The 27,980-nt window shown below is 46.6% G+C and overlaps 1 protein-coding gene across 1 annotated transcript; it reads right to left on the minus strand.

The window, feature by feature from the left end:
• Positions 1 to 250: 250 nt before the first annotated feature.
• LOC135504824 (zinc finger protein 385D-like) lies at positions 251 to 27,906 on the minus strand. Its single transcript, XM_064923705.1, has 8 exons — positions 27,752 to 27,906; positions 26,376 to 26,483; positions 20,183 to 20,369; positions 6,574 to 6,942; positions 6,214 to 6,416; positions 5,866 to 5,964; positions 5,631 to 5,723; positions 251 to 2,305 (listed from the first exon to the last, which is right to left on the minus strand). Exons 1-8 carry the CDS (start codon positions 27,752 to 27,754, stop codon positions 2,069 to 2,071), a joined length of 1,299 nt encoding a protein of 432 aa, XP_064779777.1. The 5' UTR covers positions 27,755 to 27,906; the 3' UTR covers positions 251 to 2,068.
• Between the last annotated feature and the right edge of the window lie 74 nt (positions 27,907 to 27,980).

The raw sequence follows: 27,980 nt of genomic DNA on the forward strand, positions 1-27,980 counted from the left end.
CCACAATCACCTGAACTCAACCCAATTGAGAAGGTTTGGGATGTGTTGGACCGCAGAGTGAAGGAAAAGCAGCCAACAAGTGCTCTGCATTTGTGGGAACTCTCAACCAGGTGAAGCTGGCTGAGAGAATGTCAAGAGTTTGCAAAGCTGTCATCAAGGCAAAGGCAGGCTACTTTGAAGTAGCCAATTTGTTTAACACCTTTTTGGTTGCTACATGAATCCATATGTTATTTCATAGTTTTGATGTCTGCACTATTATTCTACAATGTAGAAAATAGTAAAAAATAAAGAAAAACCATTGAATGAGTAGGTGTGTCCAAACGTTTGACTGGTACTGTACTTCTATGCTAAATGATAAATGTTCTGTGACGTTGCACCCTCCTGAATAAGCCCCAGATTATGGATGTTTTGAACGCAGGCCTCTCTCACTCTCTCTCTCCCTCCCCCTTCTCTCTGTCTCTTTAGTCCTGTTTCCCTGAAGTAAAATATTCTCCATCAGGTTTGAGTGGGGGGCTGATTGCGGCTCTACTAATACTGCTTTTTACACAGGGAAGAAAGGGAGAAAGAGGGAAAATAAAGAGCATGAGAGAGCGTGACCCTTCCCTCATCGATACCTTCTTATACCCATCAATGTTAACCTGACTTCAGATCTGCTTGAGCCAGCTCCTCTGAATATCTTGAAAGCATATAGAGATCTGGGACCAGCTACATTTTATGTATCTTTCTCTGTCAAATGCTGAGAGCAAGGTATACATCATTTATCCAGAGCGACTTGAAGTATAGTGAGTGCATACATTCTTTAGTACGTGTATGTGTTCCCTGCAAGAATTGAACACATAACCATGCCGTTGCCTGAGCCACACAGAATTACTAATAATGTGTTGTCTGATGGGTCTGTGGTTGCTGGGACTCGGGGTCTCACATTGGCATCATGCATCATGTTCCCAGACCAAAGCCAGGATTCAAACTGTTTAGGTAGATCCACGTTATAGCGAATTGACATTTGAAAGTCCTTTCCGTTTGAGCCGACATACAGTATGCAGCATTTTACCGTGAATGCGGTGGATACCGGCTGCAACCTAGCAAACCAAACCTGTTTATTTAGGTTGGCCAACATCAACAAGGCTTTAGAAAACAGAAGTACAGACAGACAGAGAGACAGAGAGAGAGAGAGAGACTGATACATTGCCGGCCAGTGGAGGCTCTACCTAGCTAGGTTTGCTCTTTTGGGATTTAATACCGGGTTTCAATGAAAGTGTTAGTTGAAAAGTAACTTAGCTGAAAGCACAACACAAATAAAACAGTATCCTTGACAAAAAGGTGCTGGACTAATACTGGACAAGGGAAATCTGACAGTGTAGGCCTACTCCCAGAGTGAAACTTTTGGAAAATCCTAAAGCGAGGGGACATCGGCAACAGACACTATACGTGACATAAATATAGGCCAACTTCTCTATCGTCATCTAATAAATAGCACAAAACAAATACAACTTGATCGTTCATCGCTATGGCTTCAAAGAGGGTCCTCCAGACCACGTTGGAGCATGCAGTCGACAGTCGTCAGAGAGCCAACGGGAGAGAGGGGCAACAATTTTGTGGCTGAAACGCCATGGCCATCTCTGGTTCTCCAGTGTGTAGCACCGTAGTCAGTAAGCGGTTTTGCATGTTGGACTTGGTGGCACGCTGCTCTGCTCTCATTGGCTGCATAGAAACGTTTTAGGCACTGTGCAAAATCAACCCCGAACCTCTGTGCACTTGTGAAGATCTGAAAGGATTTGATGGGTTTCAGCGATAGGGTGAACATTCAAATTAGCCTATTAGAAGCCAAAGTGGAGCTCCAACCATATTGCTTACATACAGTACCTATCTAATCATTGTATAGAGCATAAAATTATATACTGTACTGTACACAACTGCCAAGGTGGGAGGGTAAAGGGTTGTTTCTGGACAGGGCCTCAGAGTAGCTCCACTTAGGTCCTTATTTTTCATCTAGAAAGGCTGGGCTAGATCGTCTGCTCTACTAAAATGTAAATGTATGCCAATTTGATCCAGGCTAGTCCAAACTCGGCTAGTATGGCGAGAAGATGATGGGCGTGTGAGTGGCCCTCAGGGGCCCCGGAGCGGGCCTGAAGAGCGCGGGGCTGAGCAGGGGGGTCTGGATGAGGGGTGTATGGCCTGGCCCCGGGGGGCACCGCAGGGTCAGAGGATTGGAGGCCATGGTGCAAAGGGTGGCCGGGTTCATGTGGCTGGCCAGGAAACCTGCCGACAGGGCCTTGGACAGCTGCTTCTGCAGGGCCAGTTTGGTCTGGAAGAGAGGAACCATAGGGTTTTTAGTATGAGTCTGCAGCAGCTATTCAACAAACTTACATGCAGGTCAAGTTCATTAGCGCACGCAACGAAAAACCGTTTTGAAACTATTTGCAATTGAAAACAAAAATGTGTATTTTTTATTGGGCAAGTCATAGTAGTCCCAGCCAGTTTCCGTCTGTGTTCCTCCATTTGGTGCTTAATGAACACAACCCAGGGTCAAATACCTCTTTAAGGTGTGCTTGATTTAGCATGGAGTTTGCACTTTTGGTACTATTATATTGGTTCAATTGTACCGGCAAACATGTGTACATCAACCTTGGCACAGGTATTTGAAGGTAATTAGACATACACTACCTTACCAAAAGTATGTGGACACCTGCTTGTCGAACATCTCATTCCAAAATCATGGGCATTAATATGGAGTTAGTCCCCCCTTTGCTGCTATAACAGCCTCCACTCTTCTGGCAATGCTTTCTACTAAATGTTGGAACATTGCTGCGGGGACTTACTTCCATTCAGTCACAAGAGCATTAGTGAGGTTGGGCACTGATGTTGGGCGATTAGGCCTAGCTCGCAGTCGGCATCCAATTCATTTCAAAGGTGTTCAATGGGGTTGAGGTCAGGGCTCTGTGCAGGCCAGTCAAGTTATTCCAAACCGATCTCGACAAACCATTTCAGTATGGACAGAATCGTCTAGAATCTCATATGCTGTAGCGTTACCATTTCCCTTCACTGGAACTAAGGGGCCTAGCCCGAAACATGAAAAACAGCCCCAGACCCTTATAGCTTCTCCACCAAACATCACAGTTGGCTCTATGCATTGGGGCAGGTAGTGTTCTCCTGGCATTCACCAAACCCAGATTCGTTCGTCGGACTGCCAGATGGTGAAGCGTGATTCATCGCTCCAGAGAAAGCATTTCCACTGCTCTAGAGTCCAATGGCGGCGAGCTTTACACAACTCCAGCCGATGCTTGGCATTGCGCATGGTGATCCTAGGCTTGTGTGCTGCTGCTCGGACATAGAAATCCATTTCATGAAGCTCCCTGACGAACAGACCTTGTGCTGATGTTGCTTCCAGAGGCAGTTTGGAACTCGGTAGTGAGTGTTGCAACAGAGGACAGACCATTCTTACGCGTCATGCACTTCAGCACTCGTCCTGTTCTGTGAGCTTGTGTGGCCTAACGTTTCCACTTCACAATAGCAGCACTTACTGTTGACAGGAGCAGCTCCAGCAGGGCAGACAAATGTGATGATCTGACTTGCCGGAAAGGTGGCATCCTATGACGGTGCCACGTTGAAAGTCACTGAGCTCTTCAGTAAGGTCATTCTACTGCGATTGTTTGTCTATGGAGATTGCGTGGCTGACCCTGGTCTGGTGTTCAATCATTTCCTGATAGTTATGGATTTTCCATAACTCCCTCCATCCAGGACATACAGTTGTGCAAATTCAACTTCTCAAAGCAATATTTGGAAAACCCACTATCTGCAATTGATTGAATACAGGCCACCTCAAGCTCTGTGGTACCAGCTGTGATGGAAACAGGAAGTTTCGGTACAATTTTATAAATGTCGACAGATAATTTGTTCATTCGACATGGTGGGATCTTTTTTTGTCGGTCAAATTATTTATGCGAGAAACAGCAGTGGAAATGCCTTCATCGCCAAATATTTATATAATAACCTTCATATCGAAGTAAACTTGGGAGTCTTGCGATGATATGGTGTGTGGTCTTCCCGCTATGACTCAGGAAACGATGCAGTTTATTAGGCTACTGATGGAAAAAGTTCAGATGAACTTCACAGGGTGATGAAAGTGCATGGTGATCTTGATGCTCCTTTCAAATAAATATCGAGGTCTTGTTCTTGGTGACATGATGATCGATGCTTGCCTGCCGTTTGACAAATACAAATATTCTTGCTCTTATCCATAATAATCGCATCATGTAGACTAGCCAACTGCACTGTTTCTGCCAGCTGTTGCCTAGAGCGGACGTGTCAAGACAAAGTAGGCATAGTTGCTATTTAACGCAACCGTTTTTGTGACAATATAGTTGAAAATGCAACGGAACCACATTGAACTTACATTTTGTATTTGGAACATAAAAACTTAAGTGAAAAGTTAACTGTTGTGTGCATTACCTCATCGCGCACTGATTGTTGGTGGAAGCCAGTTTGGTGGAAACACACCACTGGTGGGAATATTTTCTTTATCCGTATTTTAGAATATTCCCATAATAATCTGTCGCCAAATGGATGGAAACATAGCTATTGTTCGGCCAGAAAGTATGTTCACATGGTGTCCCATGTCAGAATCAGTCTAACAATGCTCTCTCTCTTCAAGCCCATAAAATTGTATCCAAAAATGTATACTCTAGATCAGGTATGCATAGATATGCATTCAGCTAACCACAACATTAACGCCAGAGTGAGGGTGAATGAAACATGAAAGTGAATATCCATCACCATCAATTTGTGTGAAGCCATTGTGGATTGTTGGCAACCTCACGAACTGGCCTTAAATATCCCAGACAAGATTGTGACCATGGCCTGAGACACTGCCTCTACCCAGCAGCTGGCCAAACACAAATCCTGTGCGGCCCTCTGTCTTTGTCTGTCTGTGTCTGTGTCTGTGTGGGTGTGGGTGTGTGTGTGTTGTGTGTGTGTGTGTGTGTGTGTGTGTGTGTGTGTGTGTGTGCGTGTGTGTGCGTGTGCGTGTGTGTGCGTGTGTGTGTGTGTTGGTGTGCAAGCATGTACTTGTGTGTGTTGTGGTTATGTGACAATGTTTGTGTGTGTGTGAGGCTATGTTTACATGTGTGAGAGACCTTCTTGTGCCTGCCAGTATATTTGGCCTCACCAACTTTCAAGCAGTTATTTTTGTAGTGAGTGAACTGTGAAAGAACGTGACCATGCCTATTCCCAAACATGGCCCTTTGTCAGCTATCCGACATAGCAGCAGCACGCTATAGTGCTCAGTTCATTAACCCCATAGATAGACAATGGGACAGAGACAGTTTGGGAATGTGACTAAATGTGTGTTTGCCATTTATGTGACCAGAGCCACCTAAGACAATTGCCCAATTCAAATTCAGGTTCTTACTCTTCCTAAGCAGGTAAAATGTGGTCCCTGAACGTTATTTCCTGCCTTTAAACTGGTTTTCTGGGTTAGAAGACCGGATATAACTCAAATACAACCAACTGGTCTCTGTTACATGCAGGTAAAGACATCTGATGTCATAGTTTGGTTATCTGGTGAAACATCCAGTCAACCAGATAAAGACATCTGTCTCTGGTTGTTAAAAATACATTTACAAAATGTCCACCTGAGGGTTGTAAGTGCTGAGGTGGCAGTGGCTGGCCAGTTTCCCTATGGCCGAGGTCACCCCCCCAAACGGGAAACCACTCCATCTCACGCTCTGCAGAGAGGACACAAGAACGGGGGAAAGGGGGTGACAAAATAAGAACGCTGGCTGTGTGGGAATGAATGGGCAGGACAGGAGGGGTAGTTGGTGTGTATGTGTGTGTGTGTGTCTGTGTGTGTGTTGGACGGACACTCACCGCTAAAACAGGGTTTGGCTGGCTCTTAGTATAAGGGCTGAACTTCGGTTTCTGGGGCTTTCCTGACAACCGGTCTTTGTGTCTTCTGCTGCTCATGTGCTGAGGGACAAAAGCAAAGCATGTTAGGTTTTATACTGAGTGAAAGATCCCTTAAAAGCTACATTCTGGGATTCATTCAAAATACAATCGAAAATCCCACTTGTATTGGTCTACAGCTGAGGGATGGGGCTAGGGAAATGTAACCCCTCTCAAATTCATAGGCAGCTCCAAATGCAAGGACTGAGTTCATGGCATATATATTTTGAGGCTGTACTACACACACTCGGAAACACTCAGAAACGCACACACCTGTTTGAGCTGCGTCTCCGAGTTGACGGACACCTTGCACATCTCGCAGTGGAACGGTTGGCTAGCCAGGGCCACGCCCACCCTGGCCTTGCTGCTTATTGCCTGCTTGCTCCTGCATGTCGGCCTAGGCAATGACATTACCTTGCCTCGGCGTCGCGCCTGAGCACCCACCTGGCCCTCCAGCATCTGCTTGTGTTTGGAGCCTAGAAAGGCACAGACACGACCACATAGCTATTGATTAATTTATCAGTAAAAAAATATATTTAATCAGAATCATAGGTCAGCATTTAAATAGTATCTACTTATCACTCAATAGCAAATGCAGTGCAAGTAGCCATATAGACATATTGCAGTGCATACCGCTATAGTGGGCTTCTAGCTGGGATGAGGAGTTGACTGTGATTTTGCACATGGGACAGTGAAGGTGCTGCTTGGCAGGGGGGCTCTTTTTGCCCTGCCTGGTCTCCTCTTCCCCTCCTGGTGCCCCTGGGGACTCCCCCTGGCCCTCCAGTGACGGGTTGGAGTCTGGGGTTGGGCTGGGGCCCTCCATAGGGCTACCATTTGACGTGAGCTCCGAGAGCTGGTAGACAGCAGGGGACACGTGGGGGGAGAGGAGGGCCAAGGCATCCAGGGAAGAGGTCTCCGAGACAGGCATAGGGGTGGGGGAGACCCCCTGGAGGGTGTCATCCAGCTTCAGTCTGGTGGGGGGCTGGTGAGACGAGAGCAGGCCTGGGGAGAGAGAGAGAGAAGTTGCTGTGTGAGAGTTATCGTACATGTGGTATTCACATACAAACAGGGATTGGGGTTAAATTGTCTTCCGACAGGTGGCTTCAGTCTTGCACAGCATTAGTCCCTCACCTGACTCTAGTCTCTATTTGACGTAAGACAATGGGGTTAGGGCTACATGGGGGGAGAAAGGCCAGCATTCACTTGGCAACTATATCAGGCAGCGTAAGACAGTGGATTCAGGTGAGAGCTGGATTCAATTAAAAACAATGGCAGATGTAGATTCTGTTTACTGAGAGCATTACTCAACACTGGTATTTTTTATTTAACCTTTATTTAACCAGGTAGGCTAGTTGAGAACAAGTTCTCATTTGCAACTGCAACCTGGCCAAGAGTTCGACACATACAACAACACAGAGTTACACATGGAATAAACAAACATACAGTCAATAATACAGTATAAAAATCTATATACAACAATAAATATGCCATGGTGGTGAAGTAATTACAATAAACACTGGAATGGTAGAATGTGCAGAAGATGAATGTGCAAGATACTGGGGTGCAAAGGAGCAAGATAAAGAAATAAATACAGTAGGTGTAACGGCGTTCTTCGTTTATCGAAAGAAAGTCGGACCGAAATGCAGCGTGTTGGTTACTCATGTTCTTTAATGGAACAAATGACGATACACGAAATAACTTATAAATACAAAAGACAACAAAACGAAACGTGAAACCTATTACAGCCTATCTGGTGAACACTACACAGAGACAGGAACAATCACCCACGAAATACAAAGTGAAACCCTGGCTACCTAAATACGGTTCCCAATCAGAGACAACGAGAATCACCTGAATCTGATTGAGAACCGCCTCAGGCAGCCAAGCCTATACAACACCCCTACTCAGCCGCAATCCCAAATACTACAAAAAAACCCACATTGAAATACAACAACATAAACCCATGTCACACCCTGGCCTGACCAACTAATTAACGAAAACACAAAATACTAAGACCAAGGCGTGACAGAACCCCCCCCCCCCTAAGGTGCGGACTCCCGGACGCACCTCAAAACCATAGGTAGGGTCCGGGTGGGCGTCTGTCCATGGTGGCAGTTCCGGCTCGGGACGTGGACCCCACTCCATAAATGTCATAGTTCCTCCCCTTCGCGTCCTGGGATGATCCACCCTCGCCGCCGACCATGGCCGAATAGTCCTCACCCAGAACCCCACTGAACTGAGGAGCAGCTCGTGATTGAGGGGCAGCTCGGAACTGAGGCAGCTCGGGACTGAGGGGCAGCTCGGGACTGAGGGGCAGCTTGGGACTGAGGGGCAGCCCAGTACTGAGAGGAAGCCCAGTACTGAGAGAAAGCCCAGTACTGAGAGGAAGCCCAGTACTGAGATGAAGCCCAGCCAGACAGTTGAATCCGGCAGATCCTGGCTGACTGGCGGATCTGGAAGAGTCTGGTTGACTAGAAGATCTGGAAGAGTCTGGCTGACTGGCAGATCTGGAAGAGTCTGGCTGACTGGCAGATCTGGAAGAATCTGGCTGACTGACAGATCTGGAAGAATCTGGCTGACTGGCAGATCTGGAAGAGTCTGGCTGACTGGCAGATCTGGAAGAATCTGGCTGACTGGCAGATCTGGAAGAGTCTGGCTGACTGGCAGATCTGGAAGAGTCTGGCTGACTGGCAGATCTGGAAGAGTCTGGCTGACTGGCAGATCTGGAAGAGTCTGGCTGACTGGCAGATCTGGAAGAGTCTGATTGACTGGCAGATCTGGAAGAGTCTGGCTGTCTGGCAGATCTGGAAGAGTCTGATTGACTGGCAGATCTGGAAGAGTCTGGCTGACTGGCAGATCTGGAAGAGTCTGGCTGACTGGCAGATCTGGAAGAATCTGGCTGACTGGCAGATCTGGAAGAATCTGGCTGACTGGCAGATCTGGAAGAGTCTGGCTGACTGGCAGATCTGGAAGAATCTGGCTGACTGGCAGATCTGGAAGAGTCTGGCTGACTGGCAGATCTGGAAGAGTCTGGCTGTCTGGCAGATCTGGAAGAGTCTGATTGACTGGCAGATCTGGAAGAGTCTGGCTGACTGGCAGATCTGGAAGAGTCTGGCTGACTGGCAGATCTGGAAGAGTCTGGCAGACTGACGGCTCTGGCTGCTTCATGCTGACTGACGGATCTGGCTGCTCCATGCAGATTGACAGCTCTGGCGGCTTCTTGCAGACTGACAGCTCTGACTGTTCCATGCAGACTAACAGCTTTGGCAGCTCCTTGCCGACTGGCAGCTCCTTGCAGACTGGCAACTCCATGCAGACTGGCAACTCTGGCTGCTTCAAGCAGACTGACAGCTCTGGCTGCCCCATGCAGACTGGCAGCTCTAGCTGCTCCATGCAGACTGGCAACTCTGGCTGCTCCATGCAGACTGGCAGCTCTAGCTGCTCCATGCAGACTGGCAGCTCTGGCTGCTCCATGCAGACTGGCAGCTCTAGCTGCTCCATGCAGACTGGCAGCTCTAGCTGCTCCATGCAAACTGGCAGCTCTAGCTGCTCCATGCAGACTGGCAGCTCTAGCTGCTCCATGCAGACTGGCAGCTCTAGCTGCTCCATGCAGACTGGCAGCTCAGGCTGCTCTGAACAGGCAGGAGGCTCCGGCAGCGCTGTAGAGGAGGAAGGCTCTAGAAACGCTGAACAGGCGGGAGACTCCGACAGCGCAGGAGAGGGAGAAAGCGCTGGCTGCGCTGAACAGGCGAGGCGCACTGAAGGCCTGGTGCGTGGTACTGGAACTGGTGGTACTGGATCGAGGACACGCACAGGAAGCCTGGTGCGGGGAGCTACCATCGGAGGACTGGTGTGTGAAGGTGGCACAGGATGGACTGAACCGTGAAGGTGTACTGGAGAGCCTGAGAGCAGGACTGGCACAGGACGTGCAAGGCTAGGTAGGTACACAGGAGGCCTAGTGCGTGAGGCTGGCACATTTTTCACCAGCCGAGTAACACGCACCTCAGGACTAGTATGGAGCGCTGACCCAGGTGCCATTAAATCCCCGACACGCTCCGGCGGACGAATCTTACACCTAAAGCACCAAACTAGCAACTCCCTCATTACTCTCTCCTCCAATTTCCCAATTAACTCCTTCACAGTCTCTGCTTCGCTCACCTCCAACACCGGTTCTGGTCTCCTCCTTGGCTCCTCACGATAAACAGGGAGAGTTGGCTCAGGTCTGTCTCCTGACTCAGCCACTCTCCCACTGAGCCACCCCCCCCAAGAAATTTTTGGGGCTGATTTTCTGGTTTCGCTCTGTGCCGCCGTGTCACTCTTTTCGACTCCATTATCCTATAGCCCTCTTCGCACTGCTCCAGCGAATCCCAGTCGGGCTCCGGCACTCTCTCTGGGTCGGCCGCCCACCTGTCTATTTCTTCCCACGTCGTATACTCCAATCCTCTGCTGTCCATAACGTCCTCCCTTCGCTGCTCCAGCTGCCTGTTAACACGCTGCTCGGTCCGTGTGTGGTGGGTGATTCTGTAACGGCGTTCTTCGTTTATCGAAAGAAAGTCGGACCGAAATGCAGCGTGTTGGTTACTCATGTTCTTTAATGGAACAAATGACGATACACGAAATAACTTATAAATACAAAAGACAACAAAACGGAACGTGAAACCTATTACAGCCTATCTGGTGAACACTACACAGAGACAGGAACAATCACCCACGAAATACAAAGTGAAACCCTGGCTACCTAAATACGGTTCCCAATCAGAGACAACGAGAATCACCTGAATCTGATTGAGAACCGCCTCAGGCAGCCAAGCCTATACAACACCCCTACTCAGCCGCAATCCCAAATACTACAAAAAACCCCACATTGAAATACAACAACATAAACCTGTCACACCCTGGCCTGACCAACTAATTAACGAAAACACAAAATACTAAGACCATGGCGTGACAGTAGGGGAATGAGGTAGATTGGATAGGCTATTTACAGATGAGCTATGTACAGGTGCAGTGATCTGTGAGCTGCTCTGACAGCTGGTGCTCAAAGCTAGTGAGGGAGGTAAGAGTCTCCAGCTTTAGTGATTTTTGCAGTTCGTTCCAGTCATTGGCAGCAGAGAACTAGAAGGAGAGGCGGCCAAAGGAAGAATTGGCTTTGGGGATGACCAGTGAAATATACCTGCTGGAGCGTGTGCTACTGGCAGGTGCTGCTATGGTGACCATTGAGCTGAGATAAGACGGGGCATTACCCCGAGGATCGGTAGGATGGTCTGTCTGTTTTGGTGGACTTCCTAAGCCAGGATTCAGACACGGCTAGGACATCCGGATTGGCAGTGTGCTAAAGCAGTAAATAAAACAAACTTAGGGAGGAGGTTTCTAATGTTAACATGCATAAAACCAAGGCTTCTACGGTTACAGAAGTCAACAAATGAGAGCACCTGGGGAGTAGGAGTGGAGCTAGGCACTGCAGGGCCTGGATTAACCTCTACATCACCAGAGGAACAGAGGAGGAGTAGGATGAGGGTACGGCTAAAGGCTATCAGGACTGGTCGATTAGTGCGTTCAGAGCAGAGAGTAAAAGGAACAGGTTTCTGGGCGTGAGAGAATAGATTCAAGGGATAATGTACATACAGAGGTATGGTAGGATGTGAGTACATTGGAGCTAAACCTAGGCATTGAGTAATGATGAGAGAGATATTGTCTCTTGAGACGTTTAAACCAGGTAATGTCACTGCATATGTGGGAGGTGGAACTAAATGGTAGGTTAAGGCATATTGAGCAGGGCTAGAGGCTCTAAAGTGAAATAAGACAATAATCACTAACCAGGACAGTAATGGACAAGGCATATTGATATTAGTGAGAGGCATGCGTAGCTGGGTGATCAATAGGGGTCCAGTGAGTGGTTGGGCTGGCTGGAGACACGGCGAAATATGATATATGATCATAGGAAGTCGGCTTCCGAACCCAAAAGTCAGTGAACCATGTGCAAATGGCATATATAATGTCGAGATGGCCTATATTCTGACCAAATAATATATATATATCACTATGTTAAACCCTGAATCAACCTAGAAGGTCTATTTGTCATGTGTGATCATAGGAAGTCAGAATTTCTCGTTGGTGTTGATTCAGCATGCCCATTTTGTAATGGGAAGTCCTTATGGATATACATTGGCAATGGACACTGTCAACTTGCAGAAGAGCATGTTCACACTGACAATATAGCATATGTGTAATGGACACTTTCCAATAGCAATATATTGGCAATGGACACTGTCCAACTGCAGTATAACATGTTAAGACTGGCAATGACAGTGACCATCACAAATTGGACATGCTTTAATATATTGCTGAAATGCCCAATTGTCTGGCTCGTTGAACTCGAGATGGCCTAGCAGTGATAGTGGTTCTTCCACATTGCTCGTTGGTGTTGATTTAGCCTGTCCATTTGGTGATGATAAATAACTGTTTAAACTTATTGGAAATAGACACTACCCCTATGACCCAAATTTAAGGTTATCATAGGAAGCTGACAGTCTTCCTTGGGACACCCTTATACAGAATCCTAAGTTTCAAGTCTTTACGTTACGAACTGACTGATTTACAGAGAGTTGAATGCAGTGTTTTTCACTAACTGTAGGGAGTGAAATCAAAACAATTTTTAGGGTCAATTTAACCACTTCCAGTTACTTCAGATAGCTTAAAATCAACACAGGTAATCCTTATAGTGGCTTGATGGATTGTCAATGAAGACAGATTGATATGGCAATCATAACTCACATAGGCATCAGGTTGAAGTTAGGGCAGCAGGCAATGTATTCCTATGGGGAGAGATGTCAATGTCAACTGTTAGAAGAAATTCTCCCTGTTTTCACTATTAAGGGTTAATTCCACATGGTCAAGGGTAGGTTTGCACAAACCGGGAGGACCGTGGGAATATTCTTGTGGTTGAATTGTGTTCTGTCGCTGTCACCCAAAAGTACCACAAATTTAGGTCAGGCTTCGGTTTGGGCCTACTTTTTTCACACTCGCTGCTGTCAGACCTCGTTGAACTCGACACTGCCTAGAGACTATTGTGGTGCCATTTGTTTCCCTTTCTATGATGATTTCAGCCTGCCAATTTGCTGATTTCAGCCCTATTTGATGGTAAAGTTCATACTTATTAAGGAGATCAATCTTTTCATATTGATATCTGTAGGGCTACAGGTGACCCTGAACACGTGACAAAATTAATTATGAAAATTGCTTGCACCGAAGCAGAGTTAGAGCATAACCTGTAAACCCATGTTGTCCTTAGGGAGAAACTCAGATGTGTCAAACTACATGAACCGGCGACGCAGCTAGAATAACTCTGTGGCTTATCCACCCCAACCTCCCCCCGATAACCCAATTGAAAACGGCGTATCTCTGTATGACCCAGAGGCCGCAATATGTCAAAAGCATGTTGAAATCACTACTAGTCAGGCTTCATTCCGGGCATACTTTTTGCACAGTTGCTGCGGGCAGACCAAGCGAGCTACGGGCAAGTGGGGTAGCTCGTTGAACTCAGCACGGCCTAGAGCCTACGGTGATGCCATTTGCCGACACTTTCAGTGTTGATTTCAGCCTGTCCATTTGGTGATGGTAAATCACTGTTTAAACTTATTGGAAATGGACAATAAGTCAGCCATCAAGTCAGCCATCCATCAGTCAATAATATATCATACTGACACCAAACTGATACATACTGACACTAAACCCACATTGTCCAGCTCGTTTAGAAACCAACTATCACATATTTCTGAGCCGGCCGAAGATTCATGCTAAAACAATAAAAAAGTTCAAACACGTAGTTAAGTTCTAGCTGCGGGTCCAGTTCTGACATCATTTGTAGGCCTAGCCTTCATGATTTTGGAAATGAGCAGACCAAGGCGCAGTGTGAGTATAGTTCCACATATTTATTTAAGTGAAACTAACAAAAACAAAATAACAAAACTTACAAAGACCGTGAGGACGTAGTGCCCAAACACACTAACACAAACGGCTCCGGCCTTTTACTACCGATGCGGAGCCCCACCGGGCATTCACGACTGGACTACTGACATTATCTGCCCGAGGGAGTTATCCAACTGGCCCCCCCCCCGCCGTCGCGACGTCACCTGAACGCCCATCTGCGGCTCGCTAATCGTTAGCTGTCTTATAGGCTGCTATCTGAATAGAACTATCGGACAATTTTTCTTGAGTCACTATAACTATATCTATTTTGCCAATTGGATTGATCCCGTCTACCACACGGAACCCCACTAATCTACCGACGGAAACGCACGAGGTGGCTAAAAACAGACCTCATCCTCTGCCAGATTGCTACCAATGGCCCGGCTAGCTGTCTGAATCGCCGTGACCCCAACCAACCTCACTAGTCACTGGACCCTTATGATCACTCGCCTAAGCATGCCTCTCCTTAATGTCAACATGCCTTGTCCATTGCTGTTCTGGTTAGTGTTAATTGGCTTATTTTACTGTAGAGCCTCTAGCCCTGCTCACTATAGCTTATCCAACCTTTCAGTTCCACCACCCACACATGTGATGACATCACCTGGTTTCAATGATGTTTCTAGAGAAAATATCTCTCTCATCACTCAATACCTAGGTTTACCTCCACTGTATTCACATGCTACCATACCTTTGTCTGTACATTATACCTTGAAGCTATTTTATCGCCCCCAGAAACCTCATTTTACTCACTATTCCAGACGTTCTAGACGACCAATTCTCATAGCTTTTAGCCGTACCCTTATCCTACTCCTCCTCTGTTACTCTGGTGATGTAGAGATGAATCCAGGCCCTGCAGTCCCTAGCTCAACTCCTATTCCCAGGCGCACTCTTTTGATGACATCTGTAACCGTAATAGCCTTGGTTTCATGCATATTGACATTAGAAGCCTCCTCCCTAAGATTGTTTTATTCACTGCTTTAGCACACTCTGCCAACCTGGATGTTCTAGCCGTGTCTGAATCCTGGCTTAGGAAGACCTCCAAAAATTCTGAAATCTTCATCCCTAACTACAACATTTTCAGACAAGATAGAATGGCCAAAGGGGGCGGTGTTGCAATCTACTGCAAAGATAGCCTGCAGAGTTCTGTCCTACTATCCAGGTCTGTACCCAAACAATTTGAACTTCCACCTTTAAAAATCCACCTCTCTAAAAACAAGTCTCTCACCGTTGCCGCTTGCTATAGACCACTCTCTGCCCCCAGCTGTGCTCTGGGCACCATATGTGAACTGATTGCCCCCCATCTATCTTCAGAGCTCGTGCTGCTAGGCGACCTAAACTGGAACATGCTTAACACCCCAGCCATTCCTACAATCTAAGCTAGATGCCCTCAATCTCACACAAATTATCAATGAACCTAGCAGGTACCACCCTAAAGCCTTAAATACGGGCACCCTCATAGATATCATCCTAACCAACTTGCCCTCTAAATACACCTCTTCTGTTTTCAACCAAGATCTCAGCGATCACTGCCTCATTGCCTGCATCCGTAATGGGTCAGCGGTCAAACGACCTCCACTCATCACTGTAAAACGCTCCCTGAAACACTTCAGCGAGCAGGCCTTTCTAATCGACCTGGCCGGGGTATCCTGGAAGGATATTGATCTTATCCTGTCAGTAGAGGATGCCTGGTTATTTCTTTTAAATGCCTTCCTCACCATCTTAAATAAGCATGCCCCATTCAAGAAATTTAGAACCAGGAACAGATATAGCCCTTGGTTCTCTCCAGACCTGACTGCCCTCAACCAACACAAAAACATCCTATGGCATTCTGCATTAGCATCGAACAGCCCCCGTGATATGCAACTTTTCAGGGAAGCTAGAAACCAATATAGACATGCAGTTAGAAAAGCCAAGGCTTGCTGTTTCAAGCAGAAATTTGCTTCCTGCAACACAAACTCAAAAAAGTTCAGGGAGACTGTAAAGTCCATGGAGAATAAGAACATCTCCTCCCAGCTGCCCACTGCACTGAAGATAGGAAACACTGTCACCACCGATAAATCCACTATAATTGAGAATTTCAACAAGCATTTTTCTACAGCTGGCCATGCTTTCCACCTGGCTACCCCTACCCCTGTCAACAGCACTGCACCCCCCACAGCAACTTGCCCAAGCCATCCCCATTTCTCCTTCTCCCAAATCCAGTCAGCTGATGTTCTGAAAGAGCTGCAAAATCTGGACCCCTAAAAATCAGCCGGGCTAGACAATATGGACCCTTTTTTTCTTTCTAAAATTATCTGCTGAAATTGTTGCCACCCCATATTACTAGCCTGTTCAACCCCTCTTTCGTGTCGTCTGAGATTCCCAAAGATTGGAAAGCAGCTGCGGTCATCCCCCTCTTCAAAGGGGGGGGACACTCTTGACCCAAACTGCTACAGACCTATATCTATCCTACCCTGCCTTTCTAAGGTCTTTGAAAGCCAAGTCAACAAACAGATTACCGACCATTTCGAATCCCACCATACCTTCTCCGCTATGCAATCTGGTTTCAGAGCTGGTCATGGGTGCACCTCAGCCACGCTCAAGGTCCAAAATGATATCTCAACCGCCATCGATAAGAAACAATACCGTGCAACCGTATTCATTGACCTGGCCAAGGCTTTCGACTCTGTCAATCACCACATCCTCATTGGCAGACTCGATAGCCTTGGTTTCTCAAATGATTGCCTCGCCTGGTTCACCAACTACTTCTCTGATAGAGTTCAGTGTGTCAAATCGGAGGGTCCGTTGTCCGGGCCTCTGGCAGTCTCTATGGGGGTGCCTCAGGGTTCAATTCTTGGACCGACTCTCTTCTCTGTATACATCAATGATGTCGCTCTTGCTGCTGGTGAGTCTCTGATCCACCTCTACGCAGACGACACCATTCTGTATACTTCTGGCCCTTCTTTGGACACTGTGTTAACAACCCTCCAGCCGAGATTCAATGCCATACAACTCTCCTTCCGTGGCCTCTAATTCCTCTTAAATACAAGTAAAACTAAATGCATGCTCTTCAACCGATCGCTATCTGCACCTGCCCACCTGTCCAACATCACTACTCTGGACGGTTCTGACTGAGAATTTTTTGGACAACTACAAATACTTAGGTGTCTGGTTAGGCTGTAAACTCTCCTTCCAGGCTCACATCAATCCAAAGTTAAATCTAGAATTGACTTCCTATTTCGCAACAAAGCATTCTTCACTCATGCTGCCAAACATACCCTTGTAAAACTGACCATCCTACCGATCCTCAACTTCGGCGATGTCATTTACAAAATAGCCTCCAATACCCTACTCAATAAATTGGATGCAGTCTATCACAGTGCCATCCATTTTGTCACCAAAGCCCCATATACAGTACTACCCACCACTGCGACCTGTACGCTCTCGTTGGCTGGCCCTCGTTTCATACTCGTCGCCAAACCCACTGGCTCCAGGTCATCTACAAGATCCTGCTAGGTAAATTCCCCCCTTATCTCAGCTCGCTGGCCACCATAGCAGCACCCACCTGTAGCACACGCTCCGCAGGTATATCTCTGTGGTCACCCCCAAAACCAATTCTTCCTTTGGCCTCCTCTCCTTCAAGTTCTCTGCTGCCAATGACTGGAACGAACTACAAAAATCTCTGAAACTGGAAACACATCTCCCTCACTAGCTTTAAGCACCAGCTGTCAGAGCAGCATAGCCCATATATAATTTAGCCCAAACTACTACCTCTCCCCCTACTGTATTTATTTATTTTGCTCCTTTGCACCCCATTATTTCTATCTCTACCTTGCACATTCATTCACTGCAAATCTACCATTCCAGTGTTTTACTTGCTATATTGTATTTACTTTGCCACCATGGCCTTTTTTTGTTGCCTTTACCTCCCTTATGTCACCTCATTTGCTCACATTGTATATAGACTTATTTTTCTACTGTATGTTTGTTTTACTCCATATGTAATTCTGTGTTGTTGTATGTGTCAAACTGCTTTGCTTCATCTCGGCCAGGTCGCAATTGTAAATGAGAACTTGTTCTCAACTTGCCTACCTGGTTAAATAAAGGTGAAATAAATAAACAAATAAAAACAATCAATTTCCCACAAAACACAGGTGGGGAAATAGCTACCTAAATATGATCCCCAATCAGATACAAAGATAAACAGCTGCCTCTAATTGGGAACCACATTAGCACCAACATAGAAATAGTTATACTAGATCACCCCCTAGTCACGTCCTGACCTACTACACCATAGAGAACCAAGGGCTCTCTATGGTCAGGGCGTGACAGAGTGTCTTGGGGCCTTGGGGGGCGACCTGAGGCCGTCAGCCTATTTTAATAGCACCCGCGGACGTCTAGTAAGGGACCATCCATTTGCCCTATGAAAATCCTCATCAATCATAAGGGAGCTGCCACATATGTAGGTTATTGTCCTGCTGAAAGTTGAATTAATCTCCCAGTGTCTGGTGGAAAGCAGACTGAACCAGGTCTTCCTCTAGGATTTTGCCTGTGCTTAGCTCCATTCCGTTTATTTTTTATTATGAAAAACTCCTCAGTCCTTAACAATTACAAGCATACCCATAACATTATGCAGCCACCACTATGCTTGAAAATATGGAGAGTGCTACCCAGTAATCTGTTGTATTGGATTTGCCCCAAACATAACACTTTGTATTCAGGTAAAAAATGAATTGCTTTGTTACAGTATTACTTTAGTGTCTTACTGCAAACAATATGCATGTATTGGAATATTTGTATTCTGTACAGGCGTCCTTCTTTTCACTCTGTCAAATAGGTTAGTATTGTGGAGTAACTACAATATTGTTGACCCATCCTCAGTTTGACCCATCCTCCTATCTACCAATAGGTGCCCTTCTTTGTGAGGTATTGGAAAACCTCCCTGGCCTTTGTGGTTGAATCTGTGTTTGAAATTCACTGTTCAACTGAGGGACCTTACAGATTATTGTATGTGTAGGGTACAGAGATGAGGTAGTCATTCAAAAATAATGTTAAACACTATTATTGCACACAGAGTGAGTCCATGCAACTTATTATATGACCAATTTTTATTCCTGAGCTTATTCAGGCTTGCCATAATAAAGGGGTCGAATACTTATTGACTCAAGACATTTCAGCTTTTCATTTTGAATTAGTTTGTCAAAATTTAGAAAAACATAATTCTTTGATATTATTGGGTATTGTCTGTAGGTCAGTGACAAAAACAATCTCAATTGAATCCATTTTAAATTCAGGCTGTAAAACAATACAATTTGGAAAGGTTAAGGGCTGTGAATACTTTCTGAACGCACTGTACATTGTCAAAGTAAACATATAACAACGATGGTCAAAGACAGGAATATACGAGACTGTTAGTTATAAATCAATAATCTCTTACCTTTCTCTCACTCTTTCTCCCTTTCTCCCTCACTGTCCCTTTCTCTCTCTCTGTTTTTTCTCTCTCCCTTTCTCTCCATTAATCAATTGCCATGGTTACCCTGGATATAAAGGCTCTATCATTATGTCATTAAATGGAATTGAATTATGGTGAACGAAGTATGGAGAGAATCAATAGAAAACGAAGATGAGTCTAGTAAATACGGCGAAGGAAGGAGCGACGGGAGATGGGGCTATTTTCAGATGAGAAAAATGGATTGACAAACGACAAGACAAAGAGACAAAATAACAGGAAGACAAAGATACTGTTTTGATCAGTAAACGGTATGGGCAACATTCTGTCCACAAAATAGCAGTAAAATGCTAAAAAATATTTATAGCAGGAATGATCTCCTACCGTAACTTAGCTTTTTACGATATCTGTGAGAAATCTGTGATCTTTAAAGCGGTTTCGACACAACTGTCATGAAAATGCATTGTATGCAAGCAATCCCTAGCAGTAGCATTCCAAACTTGGATGAAGAGTAGCTGTCTTGTCAACCTAAAGTGGTTATTATGGGCAAGTTTCTGTGCTGTTTCTGTGCTGTGTTTTGCGGACAGAAAACAAGATAAGCCTGGAATATACTCTTATTCAGTGAATTGAAACAATCGTGAAACAGAACCATAATCACTGTGAATTCCAGGATAGCTTACAACAACAGCTCCGCTCCTACACGTCAAAACGGCTGCCTCCGCATGCACGTTCCTTGCTATGATCACTGATCTAACATGAATCCTAATTGCTGATCGCAATCAGATCTCAATCCTTACTTCAAAGGAAGGCGAGAGGGGAGCTTTTTTCCCAGACCTGGTATTTTACCTGTTCCTTCTGTGAGGCTGGGGTCCATCAGTGCTGGTAGGGACTTTGCCACTCCAGTCTTCCCCCTGTCTCTGTCTCTCTCCCTCCCTGCCATGGAGCCCTGGCCCCTTTGACGGTTTCTCTGGGCGTCCATGGATTTCAGCTTGCGTGCGTGTTTGTGGCCCTTGTAGTGAGCCTCAGCCTGGTTCTGGTCATGGAGGAGACAAAGAAACAGTATGAGAACAGAAGAGATCCCTGGATCTCAGCATCAGAACAGAAACCAAAAATGACAAGAAATTAGGAAAGGGGAAGGATTTTGGCAAAAAACTTGGAAACGAGTTACACAGTTCATACAGTGCATTCGGAAAGTATTCAGACCCCTTGACTTTTTACACATTTTGATACATTACAGCCTTATTAATTTGTTTTTTTCAAACTACACACAATACCCCATAATGATAAAACAAAAACAGTTTTTTTAAATGTTTGAAAATTTATAAAGAAATTAAAAACTGAAATAATATATTTACATAAGTATTCAGACGACCCTTTACTCAGTACTTTGTTGAAGCACCTTTGGCTGGGATAACAGCCTCGAGTCTTCTTGGGTATGACGCTACAAGCTTGGCACACCTGTATTTGGGGAGTTTCTCTGATTCTTCTCTGTAGATCCTCTCAAGCTCTGTCAGGTTGGATGCGGAGCATCGCTGCTCTCCAGAGATGTTCAATCCGGTTCAAGTCAGGCTGGCTGGGCCACTGAAGGACATTCAGAGACTTGTCCCGAAGCCACTCCTGCGTTGTCTTGGCTGTGTGCTTAAGGTCGTTGTCCTGTTGGAAGGTGAACCATCGCCCCAGTTTGAGGTCCTGAGTGCTCTGGAGCAGGTTTTCATTAAGGATCTCTGTACTTTGCTCCGTTTATCTTTCCCTCGTTCCTGACCAGTCTCCACGTCCCTGCCGCTGAAAAAATATCCCCACAGCATGATGCTGCTACCACCACCATGCTTCACCGTAGGGATGGTGCCTGGTTTCCTCCAGAAGTGACGCTTAGTATTCAGGCCAAAGAGTTCAATCTTGGTTTTATCAGACCAGAGAATCTTGTTTCTTATGGTCTGAGAGTCCTTAGGTGCCTTTGGTAGACCCCAAGCAGGCTGTCATGTGCCTTTTATTGAGGAGTGGCTTCCATCTTGTCACTCTACCATAAAAGCCTGATTGGTGGAGTGCTGCAGAGATGGTTGTCCTTCTGGAAGTTTCTCCCATCTCTACAGATGAACTCTGGAGCTCTGTCTGAGTGACTAAGGCACTTCTCCCTGATTGCTGAGTTTGGCCAGGTGGCCAGTTCTAGGAAGAGTCTTGGTGGATCCAAACTTCTTTCATTCAATGATGGAGGCCACTGTGTTCTTGGGGACATTCAATGCTGCAGAAATGTTTTGGTAAACTTCCCCAGATCTGTGCCTCGACACACTCCTGTCTCGGAGCTCTACAGACAATTCCTTTGATCTCGTGGGTTGGGTTTTGCTCTGACATGCACTGTCAACTGTGGGACCTTATATAGACAAATGTGTGCCTTTCTAAATAATGTCCAATCAATTGAATTTATCACCACCTGGATCTCAAGCCAATCAAGTATAACCTTTCATTACATTTTCATTACATTTCATTATTGTTTATTTGTCTAAAAATTTCTTCAAGCATGATCAAAGATAATTGCAGTACTTGATTTGTTTTCGTCGTCCCTAACGTAGTCTACACTGCTAGCCCAGCAGCTAGCTAAGCAACTAGCTAACGTCTAAGACAATTGTGTAGTCTAGAGCGATTTTCTAGGTTAGCTAGCCAATTGTCGTTCTTTTAACGTAACTTAACGCAATCAACACTCTAGCTAGCCAGCAAATAGCAGGTAGAAACTATTACAGTACAACGGTTTGATTTGTTTGATCGTAGCTAGCTAGCTACATAGCCGTCTTTGTATCTAAGACAATTGTGTAGTCTAGAGCGATTTTCTAGGTTAGCTAGCCAGTTCTTTTAAGCGTAAGCAATCAACACTGCTACATAGCAGCACTGTAGTACAACGGTTTGTTTTGTTTGATTAGCTAGCTAGCTACAAGCCGTCTTTGTAAAGACAAAGTCTAGAGCGATTTTCTGGTTAGCTAGCCAGCTATTTAACATTAACGCAATCATCACTGCTAGCTAGCCAGCTAGCCCCCGAATAGCAGCACTGTAGAAACTATTACAGTACAACGGTTTGATTTGTTTGATCGTAGCTAGCTAGCTAATAGCCGTCTTTGTATCTAAGACAATTGTGTAGTCTAGAGCGATTTTCTAGGTTAGCTAGCCAGCTATTGTCGTTCTTTTAACGTAACGGCAATCAACACTGCTAGCTAGCTAGCTAGCCCCAAATAGCAGCACTGTAGAAACTATTACACTCGACGGAACGACTTGATTAGTGTAGTGTCAACATCGCAATACTCCAGCAGTACTGTATCATTTCAATCATTTTAGTCAATAAGATTCTTGCTACGTAAGCTTAACTTTCTGAACATTCGAGACGTGTAGTCCACTTGTCATTCCAATCTCCTTTGCATTAGCGTAGCCTCTTCTGTAGCCTGTCAACTATGTGTCTATCTATCCCTGTTCTCTCCTCTCTGCACAGACCATACAAACGCTCCACACCGCGTGGCCGCGGCCACCCTAATCTGGTGGTCCCAGCGCGCACGACCCACGTGGAGTTCCAGGTCTCCGGTAGCCTCTGGAACTGCCGATCTGCGGCCAACAAGGCAGAGTTCATTTCAGCCTATGCCTCCCTCCAGTCCCTCGACTTCTTGGCACTGACGGAAACATGGATCACCACAGATAACACTGCTACTCCTACTGCTCTCTCTTCGTCCACCCACGTGTTCTCGCACACCCCGAGAGCTTCTGGTCAGCGGGGTGGTGGCACCGGGATCCTCATCTCTCCCAAGTGGTCATTCTCTCTTTCTCCCCTTACCCATCTGTCTATCGCCTCCTTTGAATTCCATGCTGTCACAGTTACCAGCCCTTTCAAGCTTAACATCCTTATCATTTATGCCCTCCAGGTTCCCTCGGAGAGTTCATCAATGAGCTTGATGCCTTGATAAGCTCCTTTCCTGAGGACGGCTCACCTCTCACAGTGACTTTAACCTCCCCACGTCTACCTTTGACTCATTCCTCTCTGCCTCCTTCTTTCCACTCCTCTCCTCTTTTGACCTCACCCTCTCACCTCCCCCTACTCACAAGGCAGGCAATACGCTCGACCTCATCTTTACTAGATGCTGTTCTTCCACTAACCTCATTGCAACTCCCCTCCAAGTCTCCGACCACTACCTTGATCCTTTTCCCTCTCGCTCTCATCCAACACTTCCCACACTGCCCCTGGATGGTATCGCGCCGTCCCAACCTTCGCTCTCTCTCCCCGCTACTCTCTCCTCTTCCATCCTATCATCTCTTCCCTCTGCTCATACCTTCTCCAACCTATCTCCTGATTCTGCCTCCTCAACCCTCCTCTCTTCCCTTTCTGCATCCTTTGACTCTCTATGTCCCCTATCCTACAGGTGCTCGGTCCTCCCCTCCCGCTCTGTGGCTTAACGCTTTCCGGGGCCGAGCGGAAATGGAGGAAAACTCGCCTCCCTGCGGACCTGGCATCCTTTCACTCCCTCCTCTCTACATTTTCCTCCTCTGTCTCTGCTGCTAAAGCCACTTTCTACCACTCTAAATTCCAAGCATCTGCCTCTAACCCTAGGAAGCTCTTTGCCACCTTCTCCTCCCTCCTGAATCCTCCTCCCCCCCCCCCCTCCTCCCTCTCTGCAGATGACTTCGTCAACCATTTTGAAAAGAAGGTCGACGACATCCGATCCTCGTTTGCTAAGTCAAACGACACCGCTGGTTCTGCTCACACTGCCCTACCCTGTGCTCTGACCTCTTTCTCCCCTCTCTCTCCAGATGAAATCTCGCTTCTTGTGACGGCCGGCCGCCCAACAACCTGCCCGCTTGACCCTATCCCCTCCTCTCTTCTCCAGACCATTTCCGGAGACCTTCTCCTACCTCACCTCGCTCATCAACTCATCCCTGACCGCTGGCTACGTCCCTTCCGTCTTCAAGAGAGCGAGAGTTGCACCCCTTCTGAAAAAACCTACACTCGATCCCTCCGATGTCAACAACTACAGACCAGTATCCCTTCTTTCTTTTCTCTCCAAAACTCTTGTGCCGTCCTTGGCCAGCTCTCCCGCTATCTCTCTCAGAATGACCTTCTTGATCCAAATCAGTCAGGTTTCAAGACTAGTCATTCAACTGAGACTGCTCTTCTCTGTATCACGGAGGCGTCCGCATGCTTGCTAACTCTCTCTCCTCTGCTCTCATCCTTCTAGACCTATCGGCTGCCTTCGATACTGTGATCCTCCTCTCCACCCTCTCCGAGTTGGGCATCTCCGGTGCGGCCCACGCTTGGATTGCGTCCTACCTGACAGGTCGCTCCTACCAGGTGGCGTGGCGAGAATCTGTCTCCTCACCACGCGCTCTCACCACTGGTGTCCCCCAGGGCTCTGTTCTAGGCCCTCTCCTATTCTCGCTATACACCAAGTCACTTGGCTCTGTCATAACCTCACATGGTCTCTCCTATCATTGCTATGCAGACGACACACAACAATCTTCTCCTTTCCCCCTTCTGATGACCAGGTGGCGAATCGCATCTCTGCATGTCTGGCAGACATATCAGTGTGGATGACGGATCACCACCTCAAGCTGAACCTCGGCAAGACGGAGCTGCTCTTCCTCCCGGGGAAGGACTTGACAACTCCATTGTGTCCTCCTCCCAGAGCGCTAAGAACCTTGGCGTGATCCTGGACAACACCCTGTCGTTCTCAACCAACATCATGGCGGTGGCCCGTTCCTGTAGGTTCATGCTCTACAACATCCGCAGAGTACGACCCTGCCTCACACAGGAAGCGGCGCAGGTCCTAATCCAGGCACTTGTCATCTCCCGTCTGGATTACTGCAACTCGCTGCTGGCTGGGCTCCCTGCCTGTGCCATTAAACCCCTACAACTCATCCAGAACGCCGCAGCCCGTCTGGTGTTCAATCCCAAGTTCTCTCACGTCACCCCGCTCCTCCGCTCTCTCCACTGGCTTCCAGTTGAAGCTCGCATCCGCTACAAGACCATGGTGCTTGCCTACGGAGCTGTGAGGGAACGGCACCGCAGTACTCCAGGCTCTGATCAGGCCCTACACCCAAACAAGGGCAGATCATCCACCTCTGGCCTGCTCGCCTCCCTACCACTGAGGAAACATCAGCCCAGTCAAAACTGTTTGCTGCTCTGGCCCCCAATGGTGGAACAAACTTCACGACGCCAGGACAGCAGAGTCAATCACCACCTTCCGGAGACACCTGAAACCCCACCTCTTCAAGGAATACCTAGGATAGGATAAGTAATCCTTCTCCCCCCCCTTAAATGATTTAGATGCACTATTGTAGTGGCTGTTCCACTGGATGTCAGAAGGTGAATTCACCAATTTGTAAGTCGCTCTGGATAAGAGCGTCTGCTAAATGACTTAAATGTAAAAATGTAAATGTAAGATGCACCTGAGCTCAATTTTGAGTCTCATAGCAAAGGGTCTGAATACTTATGTATTCAAGGTATTCCCGTTTTTCACATGTTTATGAATTTGCAAAAAATATTTAATCAATTTTAGAATAAGGCTGTAACGTAACCAAATGTGGAAAAAGTCAAGGGGTCTGAATACTTTCCAAATGCACCGTATATATACTGTATACTAAATCACAGCCCCGTCAAGCAGTTCTTCAATTAATTGACAAGCATGGCTTGAGCCCCAAAAATGTAATTAGTTCTCGTGAACGGAGCAGTCTACAGATGTATTGAGCATTCCCTCTGTGTTCATGTCTCTCTGTGTGCTCAGTGAGTGTGAGTGTGAGTGTCCGTTTTTGTGTGTGTGGACTGTGATGGTTCTTCTTTGTGGGGATTTGGATGCCAGCAGAGAGAGGGTGTCTGCGTTTAATGCTTTTTCTGGCTGATAGGTGGAGAAAAGCTCAGCGACAACAACAACAACAACAACACACACAACTTTCACAGAGATAGAGGAACAGGAGCACACATGCACACATACACCGTCAGAGTGATGAACGATCTGACAAGAGAGGAGGATAGCTTCAGCCTGTAGTATTGTGGCAACGGAGTTGACTGACTTACGGTGGAGTTGAAGCGGAGGTGACAGATGTTGCAGGAGATGATCTGTTTCCTCTTAGGCGGTGCAACACCGAACGTGTGGTTGATAACCGCCTTCTGAACCGGGTCCATCTGTCGCACACAAAACAAGCCAGACTAAACACAAACATTACTCAGATTAAGTGGTGTCTAACTATTACATGGGCGGTCAACCAACCCTCCTGGGGAGCTACTCTCCTGTAGGCCTTTGCTCTAAAATACCTGGCTCATGTTCATCAGGGCACACAACGGAAAACTTTTTGAAAGCTTTGCAACGGAAAGGGAAAATGAGTCCAGGTATTCCCTGTTTCAGTCTGTTTGATTCCGTTTGTGGCCTAATGAACACGACCCTAATCAAGGTCTTGAGGAGCACCTGATTAGTAGAATCAGGTATGGAGGAAAATCCTGCACCCCTACAACCACCCCTACAACTAAGGTCAAGAAGGATTGCACAACGCCAGTCCTCGAGGGCCCTGCTGATTTCTTGATTGGCAAGAGATTTCTGAACAAAATAATTTGGTCTGATATTATGAGGCAAGGACATAAGAAGACAGCCAGCCAACACTGCTGCCCTCCAGGACTGTAGTTGAGCATCCCTGTATGAGGCCATCAAATAGAAAAACTAACAGTCAATCATGGATCTCTCCATGTGCAGCTTCTCCATATTTGAGTGGTGTGATGTCACTTCCGCCTGCACTTGCCACAACACACCTAATCCAAAAGATGTGACAAGGTATGTTTTGGAGTTCATAGATGTACAGTATGTGTATACATGTCATCAAGTACATAGAGGAACAGGTAATAAGACAGGAACAGGACATTGTGTGTGTGTGTGTGTGTGTACATGAGCATGCTCATGAATGCCTGTGTGTGTGCTTTGGCGATATTCCATTTATACCGTATACCCCGGGGTATTTTGAAATACAAACGTTATGATTTTCAATACCTCCCCAAAAATATATATTTAAAAAATGTGAGTTGGGGGCACATCCCTCGCGGGGGCTGCGTGCTACGCCACTGCTTATAACCACAAATATAGCAGAACTATAAGAAATCAAAGATTATCAAATTATCAAGCCTTGGGTTCCAGCTATGCATTTGGTTTGCTAACTTGCTAACTAAGTGGCTAGATGTCAAGATCAAGCTTATTGCTTAGAACAGATACATGCAAACCCCCTCCTGGATCAAGATCCCTGTTGCCTAAATAGTTTTGTGTGGCAAAAAAATATATAAAAAAAATAGCGCTCCTTCGTATATACCGTATACCCCGGTATGGTACAGAAACGGTATGAAAATCTGGATACCGCCCAACCCTGGTGTGTGCATGCCTGTCTACATGCATGTGTGTGAGAGCAGCTCACCATGTTGAAGTTGGGGAAGAGGTTGAGGGGGGAGGAGGCGTTGACGTGGAGCGGCAGGAAGTGCTTGATGTCCAGCTGGGTCTGAAGGGGCCGTCCCGGGAGGGATAGGGAGGCCAGGAGGGGGTTGGCCTGGGACAGTGTACCTGTAGAGGGTGGGTAGAGGACATACAGATGCTGAAAATCCATTGTCTTCCAAAAGGTGTTGTCAATTCTACCTGACATACTATCT

The sequence above is a fragment of the Oncorhynchus masou genome, chromosome 18 (assembly GCF_036934945.1).
Source record: "Oncorhynchus masou masou isolate Uvic2021 chromosome 18, UVic_Omas_1.1, whole genome shotgun sequence".
Taxonomy (NCBI): Eukaryota; Metazoa; Chordata; class Actinopteri; order Salmoniformes; family Salmonidae; genus Oncorhynchus; species Oncorhynchus masou.